General features: G+C 36.1%; 2 protein-coding genes across 4 annotated transcripts; one reads left to right on the forward strand and one right to left on the reverse strand.

Moving 5' to 3' along the window:
• The first annotated feature begins 200 nt into the window (after positions 1-200).
• Positions 201-7,566, forward strand: LOC133777698 (uncharacterized). Of its 3 annotated transcripts, XM_062217396.1 has the most exons (11): positions 204-540; positions 672-1,313; positions 1,388-1,476; positions 1,917-2,270; positions 2,462-2,764; positions 2,868-3,110; positions 3,194-3,415; positions 3,667-4,240; positions 4,695-4,898; positions 6,240-6,259; positions 6,657-7,566. In XM_062217396.1, exons 1-11 carry the CDS (start codon positions 402-404, stop codon positions 7,347-7,349), a joined length of 3,483 nt encoding a protein of 1,160 aa, XP_062073380.1. In that variant the 5' UTR covers positions 204-401; the 3' UTR covers positions 7,350-7,566. The 3 variants fall into 3 exon arrangements, with proteins under 3 accessions (XP_062073379.1, XP_062073378.1, XP_062073380.1); XM_062217395.1 differs by lacking the exons at positions 6,240-6,259; positions 6,657-7,566 and having other exon boundaries at positions 201-540; positions 678-1,313; positions 1,373-1,476; positions 4,695-5,031; XM_062217394.1 differs by lacking the exons at positions 6,240-6,259; positions 6,657-7,566 and having other exon boundaries at positions 202-540; positions 1,373-1,476; positions 4,695-5,031.
• Positions 7,567-7,767: 201 nt separating this feature from the next.
• Positions 7,768-10,600, reverse strand: LOC133777699 (putative Peroxidase 48). Its single transcript, XM_062217397.1, has 4 exons — positions 9,890-10,600; positions 9,551-9,739; positions 9,302-9,467; positions 7,768-8,429 (listed from the first exon to the last, which is right to left on the reverse strand). Exons 1-4 carry the CDS (start codon positions 10,274-10,276, stop codon positions 7,984-7,986), a joined length of 1,188 nt encoding a protein of 395 aa, XP_062073381.1. The 5' UTR covers positions 10,277-10,600; the 3' UTR covers positions 7,768-7,983.
• Between the last annotated feature and the right edge of the window lie 896 nt (positions 10,601-11,496).

Here is an 11,496-nt window from a genome sequence, read left to right on the forward strand (position 1 = left end):
GTAAATTTATTAAATTATAAAATTAAAAATATTTTCGTCATATTTAAAAATATTTTCAACAAATTCGTAGCATTTTTAACTATGTCAAAACAAAACCCCAAAATATATTTGGTTGGTTAGATTTCCTTTTAAAAAATATTACAAAATTAGGGAATATATTTTTTTCTGGGAATAAATAAAAGTAGGGAATTCTCAATATTAGTTCATTTGAATTATTTGGCTCACTCACTCCCAGCTGACTGAAATTAGTTGAAAGCGCGCGCAGTTTTTTTATTTATTTTTTTGTGGGAATAAAACTAGGGAATCATTTGAAATATTTGGCTTCGCTCCCGGTTGACTGAAATTAGTTGAAAGCGTGCGCAGTAAAGCAAACTGGAGAGAGAGAGAGAGAGAGAGAGAAAATGGAAGACAAAACATGTGAAGCTCCCCCAAAATTTGAAGGATTTCCGTACAAACCATACTCAATCCAGATTGATTTCATGAACGCCCTTTATCACTCTCTCGACAATGGCGGCGTCTCCATGCTCGAAAGTCCCACAGGTAACCGCATTCTCTTCTTACAATTGTTTGTCTTGTTTACTAGGTCAGATTGGGTTCCTACGTTATTCTTGCGGACGTGATATAAATTTGGATGTGGATTTCATTCTTTTTCTTTTCTTACTTTTTTTTAGGAACAGGGAAAACTTTAAGCATAATTTGTAGTGCATTGCAATGGGTCATTGATAAGAGACAACGGCAGAAATCTGAGAAAATAGTTGAATCTGATCTGCATTCTGGGAAGAATGGTGAATTAGGCTTGGATGATGAGCCTGATTGGATGAGAAACTTCGTAGTAAAGAAAGACAATCAGGGTCAGGACAAGAAGATAAAGAAAAACACTAAAACTCGGGTGGGAATAGGGAAAAGCAATTTTGGAAGGAAACCCCAGGCAAGTGGCAGAGATTTGTTGAGTGGGGATGTAGAGAAAGATTGTTGTAACAAGAAAGAGAGAAATAACGTGTCAAGCAATGCAGTGGAGTTGAGTGATGAGGAATTTTTGCTGGAGGAATATGAAAGCGAAGAAGAAGATCTTGGTGATGGGAAATCAAAGAGGAAGACTTTGGGTGTTTCTCTTAGTTCATCTAGTGAGGAGGAGGGTGAAGATGGTTCTGATGAGGAGGATGAGGAGGAAGAAGATAAGTTGAAGGTTTATTTTTGTAGTCGGACTCATTCACAACTCTCACAATTCATAAAGGAGTTAAGGAAGACAGTGTTCACTAATGAGATGACTGTGGTTTGTCTAGGCTCTAGGAATAATTTCTGCATTAATGAAGGTATGAGAATGCAACATGGGTTCTGTAAATTGAAGTTTGTGTGTAGTTACATTGTTTAGGGTTACATGTTTCAGAGGTTTTGAAGCTCGGAAACTCTGCTCAGATTAATGAAAGGTGCTTGGAACTTCAAAGGAAGAAAAATGATAAAGTCTCCAAAATCAAGGTAATAAGTATTGTCTTTTCTAGTTTTCATTATTATGATTCACGATCTTAATTTGATCCACGGTTTTGAGTTTGCTAAGCTTTCAAAATAAGTCCACCCACCCGTTCATCACCTTTGGATACTATTTGTTCCTCAACCTCAAACTTTATCTTTGATCCAATCTTAAGTTCGCAAATGTTATAGTTGTCTTTATATTGTAGTAGAACACAATTTGATATGTATAGTGACTGAATTTTTTTTTAAGGTGTTTAAATGTGCTCCTATATCTGGTATTGTCCATTTTTCTCCTTAGTTTGAGGCTCTTAGCCAAAATACTACCATTTTTTTTTCCTACTAGCATAGTTCACACATTTTGCTTGGAGTAGCAACAAGCTGTCTGCTTTTTTTTTTGTTTCTTGGTCAATGTATGTCTTCCTCTCTTAGGCAGTGTTGATTTGTAGCATTTAGGAGCAGGGGGGAGATTAAGGAGAACCAAGGCTTCTTTTGGATGCCCGATGCTAAGGAAATATAAACTACAAAAGCAATTTCGGGGTGAGATAACTCAACAAGGTGCAATGGACATTGAAGACCTTGTTCACCTTGGTAGAAGCATGAAGACTTGTCCATATTATGGTTCTCGAAGCCTGGTCCCTGCAGCAGATCTTATTGTACTACCTTATCAATCTCTTTTGTCAAAATCATCTCGTGAATCACTTGGCCTGAATTTGAAGAATAACATTGTTATCGTGGATGAGGCTCACAATTTAGCCGATTCCCTCATCAGCATGTATGACTCAAAAGTTGCTTTGCCACAGGTAAACCAATTATTAATGTGATCCAACTGAACTTAAAGGCTGGTTCACAAGAATTTATCGACCCAATGAATGGACAACCCAAATATACTGGAAAACATATGGTCTATGACATATCTGACTTCTATGATTAGAAACCTTTCACCAATAAATGAATGTATTCTGACTTTCTGATTCTTCTGGTTTCATTACAGCTGGAGAATGTGCAATACCACATAGAGAAGTACTTTGAAAGATTTCGCAATCTTTTGGGACCTGGAAATCGAAGATATATCCAGACTCTAATCGTCATTTGCCGGGCTTTCCTCGAAACTCTGCACAATGCGAATGATGGAAGTTATACAGACTCATCCCAAAACACTCCTAAGGCATCTGAAGCAAATCTTGCTTCTTATTCATCGATGGCCATTAATGATTTTTTATTTTCTGTTAACATAGATAATATTAACTTGATCAAGTTGCATCAGTACTTAAAGGAAAGCAATATCATGCACAAGGTGAATCCTTCTTATGATCATTCTTCTGTTACTTGGTGCTACTATTTCAATCTTCATTTCTGCTCCTGCATTCTTTTAGATTGTCATGTACTCAGTTTTCCAGGTCAGTGCATATGGAGATCGAGTAGCTAGCCTGCAAAATAGTTTGGCATCTAAAGGCACTGCTGGATATTGTGAAGATGGAAGCACTCTGTCCAGTTTCAGGGCGTTAGCTGATATGTTGCTCTCCCTGACAAACAAGGATGGTGATGGAAGGATTATCATATCAAGGACAAGGCCAGCATGCTCCCAACAAGGAGGGTATTTAAAATATGTTATGCTTACCGGGGAAAAGATTTTCTCTGAGGTTTGTCTGCAGTTGCATAATTCCTGGATTCAATAGATTATGTTCTACTCCCAATTGTAACATCAGCTCTGGATTTTATGTAGATTTTAGATCAAGCACATGCTGTGATTCTGGCTGGGGGAACTCTGCAACCTATAGAAGAAACAAGGGAGCGACTTTTCCCATCATTGTCGCCAAAGAAATTTCAGTTTTTCTCATGTAGTCACATTGTCCCTCCAGAGAGCATTTTGCCAGTTGCTGTTTCTCGTGGTCCTTCTGGTCAGTCTTTTGATTTTAGCTACAGCTCCAGAAGCTCGTCAAAAATGGTGAGTACATGGCACCATATCTTTTGTTATACTGTTAAAACATATACTTGTCTTATACTAGTAATTTATTAGGTGCAATATACTACAGACGTCCCATGTACTGCTATACATATATAATATATAAATAGTAGTGGAATACGGGGTTCAAGTTCACTTGATAGATTAGTATTAGCCAATATTGTCTCTTGCTACTTTCCCATAAAGCTAGGTGAATGACATGACTAATACGTTGATGGAATTTGAATTTACAGATACAGGAGCTTGGGCTTTTGCTTTGCAATTTGACATCAGTGGTTCCTGAAGGAATTGTTGTGTTCTTCTCCTCATTTGATTATGAAGGACTAGTTTATGATGCCTGGAAGGCTTCAGGCATCCTTGAGCGGATTTTGAAGAAAAAGCGTGTATTTAGAGAACCCAGAAAAAATACAGAGGTGGAGTCTGTTCTCATGGTATACAAGGAGACAATTGATACATTATCAACTGGGGCTCTGAAAGATAATCCAGCTCAAACTGGTGCAATACTTTTTGCTGTTGTTGGTGGTAAGATATCAGAAGGAATCAACTTAAGTGATGGCATGGGTCGATGTATAGTCATGGTTGGACTTCCCTACCCTAGTCCATCAGACTTTGAGTTGATGGAGAGGGTGAAGTTTATTGAAGGACTGGGAAATACAAATTCCATGAAAATTTCAGACATATTGGTCAGTGATGAAATCAACATTACTGGAGATGTTAAGGCTGGGTTTGACATACTCAGAAGTTGCAGGTGTAGAGGAAAAGAATACTACGAGAATATTTGCATGAAAGCTGTAAATCAATCAATTGGTACGTGCTTCACTAATTATTTTATGTTAAATGCCAAAGCCAGAAACTATGACAAAACCAAAGATAATGGAACCTGGAAAATCTTCTATTTGGGTAGTACTAGAAAGTTGTCTTTCTTTGTCTGCCTGTTTCTATCTCTCATGTTGGAAAAACAAGCCTCATTAAGTTATCCAACATTCATACTTGTAACCTGACCTGAGGCCTAAGCCTAAATGACTATGCATATGTCCAAAATCATCTTTTATTCTCGAGTTTTGGTGTGTCCACAGTGTGTCATGGATGTTCTTTCTTACAAGACAAACATGTGACCTGTTGTTGGACTGTTCTAATACTAGAGCAGACTAGTTTGGAGTGAGGAGAAATAAGAATTTGCTTTATGGATATGGTTGTGATAGGTTAAAAGTTCTTAAAAATTCACATTTAATCATGTGGGCATTTTAATTGCTTGTTTCAGGTAGAGCAATTCGGCATATAAATGATTATGCAGCCATTTTGTTGGTTGATACACGGTATGCATACACATCCGATTCCTCAAAAAGAAGCTCTTCACACCCAGCTAGCAAGCTCCCCGAATGGATGAAGGGACGTCTAGTTTCAACAGATTATTACGGTGAAGTCCATCGGATGCTGAATCAGTTCTTCAAATTCAACAAAAATCGTGGTGGACCTTAGTTAATAACAGTAATGCTTGATACACATTTTGTATAAAAAATACACATAAAAATAATGCGGCATGTGTTTTTTAGATAACATATAATCACACCTTTAAAAGTATTAACATTTTAGAACGTCACATTTGTGGTAAAAAAAATGCATATATACACGAAACTACGGCATAGGTGATTCCATAACGAATGGTTTCAAAACGTTAAGTTAATTGTTGTCACCTTGTTTGGGAAAAACACGTACAAGTATGTGGTTTTCTGAAATTTATTTGTGTATATGTTAACGACTCTTGGCTGAATATAATCTAGCCCAAGTAGCGTTGTGACCTAAATGTAGAATCTTTTGAAAAAAAGTCCAAATGCCTAATGAAGTGGAGAGTGGCATCCTATATGCAATTATGCAGTGGTCAAACCTTTGTCTTATTTGATTTAGGGGCCAACATTGGCATGAGGTTTGGGAGTTCCCAAGGCCAAATTCAGTCATTTAATTATGCTCGTGATCATGAATGAGCAAACCTAACATGGGGATTTGAAGTCACTATCTGGTCCCATCAGTTATTCAAAGAGGCAAAACATTATTTGCCTTTGCTCTGAAATTTGCAATTGATTTACATTTTCAAGTAAATAACATATGAGTCGTTCAGAGGCTTTTAACACAGCTACTACTATTCGAAAGTGACTTAAATGTTCATAAATCTGATAGGGCTTTATTGTGCCAATCAACAAAGCTTACCTACCACTTCCCACATTGGGGACCATGTTGTTAATTCTTATAAATGCACCAAGGTTCTTCCTTCACCTTACCTTTTCCTCTTTTCCCTAAACAAGATCATTGTTTCACGATATATACTGATTGACTTTGATATCACAAAACACTGAAAAATTGGAGTGTTGGCATATGATGTTGACCTTATAATTCCCATGTGGCTTACTTGATTGCTTTGGCAGCAGCCCAGATTTTTTTTCTTAGTTCACAATATGAGAGATTGTCATGTACTTACCAAGATATGATTATAAGGTGTTAAAATGTAGTTTTAAACCATCCTCTCATACTCATTGACCTTATACTTCACATGGTTGGATAATGTCTGGTGTCTTAGAGCTCTGTTCCTCATAACAACTGTAAGACTGACCTCTTTAACAAGGGATAGGGTCATTGGGTCCCACAGTTCAGAAAAACGGTTAATAAAATCTGAGTTCTGGTTGAACACAAAAGGTGACTATAATATGCTTTCTCAACCTTTAAACCAAATATTATAAACGTGGTACCTTTAGCTTTTCATCTTAATCAATGCCACAGCACTTTAACAACATCTAGTCAAAAACAAATCAAGTATGCTCATTTGGTTCCCAGGTTTTCACTCTCAATAATCTCTTCTTAAATCTCTTTTGCACGAGCAGAATATTATCTGAACTTACCCCTTTTTTACATTCACTGCTTTGGTAGACAAATTGAATAAAACCATAAAGCAAAGCCTTATCCTTCTCCTCCTCTCATCTCGTAATAAACCGCCATCCTCAGTTTGAGAGACTTAAGAGAGAGAGAGAGAGAGAGAGGACAAAAAGAAGCAAATGTTGTCAAATAGGAGAGTTTTTTCTCTATAGTTTCCACTGCCTTTGTCTTAAGGTAAGCTTATGAAACTTGAACTGTCTCAATCTTTCTTTTTTCTGTATATTGGAAACGACATTGAGTGAGGATACAAAAAAGAGATAAGCAGCTTAGAGCTTTGTCCATTCTTGAAGACTGAAAGACAAAAAGGAACAAAGCTTTAGCTATCAAACTAGAGCCACAAATGCTGTTAGAAGAAACCATTCATAGAAGCAAAAGCTTGGTTAAGAAAACCATTCAGAACTTCAAATCCTTCTTCTTTGGAGGTTATCAAAAGCTACCGAAATCTCTTTCTTTTAACGCTTTTTCTTGTGGCAGCAGCAAGCTGAAAAGCTGTAAGACAGAACAAATCTATTCTGATTTTTATGAGGAATGGGAGTCTCATTTAGATGAGATGAGTACGAAGGATAATAAGGTTGCAACCACATTACAAAAGCAAATGAAGGAAGAAGATAATGCCTGCAGTGGAAGCCTCACAAAGTTCTCACAGAAGAGTCCTGTTAAGACCAAACAGGAAGTGGGACTTAAGGAGAAGAAGAAGACGATTGGAAGCTCTTATCTTGGGAAAGGGAAAGAGTCTAATTCGAAGAAAACAAAAACAGGAGGACATGTCTTGGCTCAAAAGATGAAGGAATTGGAGATGGTAGATGCAGCTGATATGGAACAAGCTTTGGATATAGAAGAGGCACTTCACTACTATTCCCGCCTTAAAAGCCCAGTTTACCTTGACATTGTTGACAAGTTTTTTCTGGATATGTACTCAGACATCTCTGTCCCACAGGCCTCAACAAAGATCACCAGCTCGAAGCGGAGACTCGGCTCATTTAGGTTGTAGATGGCCATGTTTGTAAGTTTGTTTTCCCTTGTGTACATGGATCTGTTTTGTTGTCACTTTTTTTGTCATTCTTCTCCATTTTGTGTGTAAGTTTGTTGGTTTTTTGTTTTACATTCAGTGTTTGTTGGCCCTTTTTTTCTTAACCTTGATTCATATGTGCTCGAACCAGTCTTGTCACCATTGAATATAATAAAAAAATTCTGAGGAATTAAAAGTTTGTTCCACCTTTTTGATGAGAATCGATGTTTCTTTTAATTAAAATGGTTTTCTTTCAATTCTTACTTCGATGCAGCATGTATTTCCATAGTCTGGTAATAGATTTGACTATCTACTTTTTTATCCAACTTCCTTACTTGCATTAAGGAACACCCTTATGGCTAGACAAATATATCAATGCAACACCAAACAATGCAGAATATAAAGCTCAAAGAAGACTTGTCATTACTATCAATTTCATTGAAAAAATATCTAACTTTTACAATGTTTGTTTGAACTAAGTATCCCTAGTGATTAAGATGTCTCCAGTCGCTATTCGGTATGGTAAAACTTTGTAATAGCAAGAGAAAAATGAAGATAAATTTTACATTTTAAAAAACGCCACAATTATTTACAGTCCTCAATCTCTTCATCTCCCTTATGCTACTTTTGAACAACTGAACCGGATCTGACCCGTTGGAGCTGTCAAGACTTGGAGGTCTGAGAGCTTCATCATTGTCAAAGCAAAGTCTCGGCGGAATAAAAAGGCATCTGCAGCATATGCTCTAACCCAGTTCCCAGTTGCTTCGGCTGCCATCAGCTGCTGATCAGTATAGAGGATTCCTCTGCCTTGCAAGATGCTGTGATAGTATTGGGTACTGAAAGCTGATCCCTCATCGCTCATAAGCATTCCTGGCTCCTCAGTTGAGGAATCACAGAAACAAGGCTGTGATTCAGAAGATGTGGAACTACTTTTTTGGCATTTTTTCCTCAAAAGAGATGCCAATTCGGGGTCCATAGATGGGTCAGGCTCATGACTCCCATCGAAGTCATAGAGACGATTTTCGAAGAATTTGCACCGGATCACTCCAATGCTGTGAGCAGCTAAGAATCACACAGAAGAAAGATTGTACTTTAGCTTTAACTATAGTAGAAAGTAGTTATAGTTTGATAGGATAACACTAACTCAGACAAAAGAAAAATAATCAAGTTCTATTTTCTATTTATTTAATAAAAATTTTGAAAATAAAATTGAAAATTGTATTCGGTAACCGATTTTTACCTTTTACTTTTTAAAATTTTAATTAAAATGTATTAAAATTTGAAAACAGAAATTCCTTGCTTCTAAATTTTTTTAAAAGCGATTTCTCAAAAAAAAAAAAAAAAAATTGAACAGATTTTTTTCTCGACATTACTCTTCACAATCTATGGCTGTCTCTCTCGTCTTCCTCTTCCACGATGTCTCTTTTATTTTTTTGAACAAAAATAAAAGTTTTCAAATGCATTTTTTGTTTTTTGTTTTTTGTTTTCAAAAATAAAAACAAAAAATAGTTACCAAACACATTTTGATTTTTTTTTAAATCAAATAACAAAACAAAAAAAATATTTCTATTTTATATTTAAAAAATTAAAAAACAATAAATTTTACCAAAGGCCACCTTAGTTGAGTAACTGAGATAATTTTTTCAAAGAGAATAAATTGAATTCTGATTGTGTTTATGTTTTTTTTTTGTTTTCATCTAAACTCACAACAAAGAAAAAGATAAAGAAAAAAGGAAAAAAAAAACAAAATAAAGGAAGAAAGAAGAAGGGTGGGAAAGACCGCATTCAAACTACCACAAAATGTACTCTTAAAACTTTGGAAAGAGGAGGTCGCCCCATAATGTTCAAACTAAATGGATAACATATAGCAACCATGCAAAGATTTCCATGCAAATTTAGTACAACAAAACATTACAACAAAAGATGAGCAATACCAGAAAGACTGACGGTTTCTCTTTCGTCGAACCCCCGAGATGCAAAGGTGTGTAGAAGCAGGGAAATGTTATCATGAGGAGAAGGAAGAACATCCCTTGCGAGGTTTGAGTAAGCAGCAACACTGTCCCTTCTACCAGTATATACAGGATAGAAGGGACCTCCAGACTGAAATTCGTAAAGTAATGTACAAAAGCAAAAAAATTTCTTACTGATAAAAGAGACAATGTAGAGAGAATAAGGATTATTACCAAGGCAACACTATCTCTGGCGGCCAAAACAAGAACATCAGCACAAGAAACAACCCCAGGACATTCTTCTTCAAGCTTTGACTTTATTGTGTCAATTAAATCAAAACCTCTCAAAGTTTCATTAGGAAGAGACTCTTTCTCCGAACCAATTTCATCGGAGGGATCCAGTAACACAGAGGCATCACATCCCTTAATATCAACATCAAATATAAGCAGTATTAACCCCCGTTAGTCTCACCAGTATTAACAACAAAACGTAGAAAACTCACACAAAACGCAACATTTTAAAGCCATTCAGTAAAAACCCAAAAGATCACAATCAACAAGAAAAAGAAACACCTGAACAAAGCAGTCATGAAAGATGAGGCGGAGGAGTGCAGGGGCCATATCGGAGCGGACTTGATACAAATGTTCAACCACAGTTCGAACAATTCGCTCGGCGTTGGGGCATGAGTCGCGGTAGAAATCGTAGTCAAGCGGGTGAGAAAGATGCTCAGTTTCTTCAAGTAACTGGTTCTTGACCGTCAAAAAGATAGGGCGAATAGGAAATGGAGGAGGAGGAATTCTAAGTGGCCCAAACTCAGAGGAGTTATGCCATAAAGTGTTTGGAGGTTTGGTTAAGAGTTTCTCTTTCATCTTTAAATTGTTTTGCTTACCAAACTGGAGGCCGATGTAAAAGGAGAGAAAGAATAACACTAAATACCAAATCATCAACCAGATAGCCATCTATGGAAGATTGAAGAAAAGGGTTTTCTTCTTCTTTTTCGCTCTGGTTTCTTGGTTTTCCTCAAGGCTTTTGGATTTTGAATACTATAGATTCTGATTTGTTCGTTTTTATGGTTAAGTTGGAATAGAGCTGGCTAAGCTTTTATCAGAGACGGATAGCGGGAAAAGTCGTGCGAAATTACGGAACAACCACGACGGGTGGATTGGAAGAGGGGTGGATTGAGAGGGGGTGGATTGATGTTTCCATCCTTTCTTTATTTTTATTCGGTAAGAATGAAGGGGACTAGGGATGAAAATATCTAAAGATTGCAAATTTTTGGACTCACAAAAATCAATCTTTCCATGTGTGGGAGGATTGTAGAACAAAAGAAAAAAATACTTAAATAATTAAAATGACTTATTTTTCCTAATATTGTTAATTATTTTAATTTGTAAACAAAATTTACTCGTTTTTTTCCTTCCTATTATATCAAACAACTCTAAAAATTATAACTCTCTTATTTTTCCCTCTTCTCATCCTTTCTACTCATAATACTCATGCATAATCAATAGAATTAGTTACCTATACTTTACTTTGTATATTAATCTGTCGTTATTTACTTTATCTTAATTCATAACATTTGTACCCATACACATGTGACACGTAGTTAGGTTATAGTGGTACTTGCTCTTTGAGTGTATATATATAGGAAAATTTTATATTCTATGCATAATAATATAGTAAAATATTTTAATATGCTACATAAGTTACTATAACAAATATATGACAATTTCAATTTTTTTGGACAAAAATAATTATGGCATTCAAACACTCTCTTGCTCTCACAGTCTGAACTCTCCCTTTCTCTAACATCTATCATTCTCTCACTTTCTCACCCTCTCTTTCATTTTAATCTTGTAAATCTCGAAAAAATACAAAAATTAAAAAAAATCATCTGAAACAGACATATGAGTGAAAAATTATAAACCTCCAAAGTTTTCATCAAATTTCAGTGCAGAGCATCGAAAAAAACATTGTTTGGGCCAAAAATCAAGTTTTCATGATTTCATCGCAAAAGTATCGAAACACCATTGATTTTGTATCGAAAAAACATCGATTTTGCATCGAAATACCATCGATTTTGCATCGAAACACCATCAATTTTGCATCGATGGTGTTTCGATGCTCTTGCGATGCAATCATGAAAACTTCATTTTTTTGGTCAAAACGATGTTTTTTC

Source organism: Humulus lupulus, chromosome 5 (genome assembly GCF_963169125.1).
Source record: "Humulus lupulus chromosome 5, drHumLupu1.1, whole genome shotgun sequence".
NCBI classification, from domain to species: Eukaryota; Viridiplantae; Streptophyta; class Magnoliopsida; order Rosales; family Cannabaceae; genus Humulus; species Humulus lupulus.

Bases quoted from the DNA above. Each gene is read 5' to 3' on its own strand.
- LOC133777698 (XM_062217396.1), top strand. From the start codon at position 402: ATGGAAGACAAAACATGTGAAGCTCCCCCAAAATTTGAAGGATTTCCG. The intron at 2,271-2,461 runs GTAAACCAATTA...GTTTCATTACAG, and splicing joins CAAAAGTTGCTTTGCCACAG to CTGGAGAATGTGCAATACCA. The intron at 4,899-6,239 runs GTGGTGGACCTT...AAACAAATCAAG, and splicing joins CTTCAAATTCAACAAAAATC to TATGCTCATTTGGTTCCCAG.
- LOC133777699 (XM_062217397.1), bottom strand. From the start codon at position 10,276: ATGGCTATCTGGTTGATGATTTGGTATTTAGTGTTATTCTTTCTCTCC. The intron at 9,468-9,550 runs GTAATAATCCTT...TACGAATTTCAG, and splicing joins CCAGAGATAGTGTTGCCTTG to TCTGGAGGTCCCTTCTATCC. The intron at 8,430-9,301 runs GTATTGCTCATC...TGTGATTCTTAG, and splicing joins AGAAACCGTCAGTCTTTCTG to CTGCTCACAGCATTGGAGTG.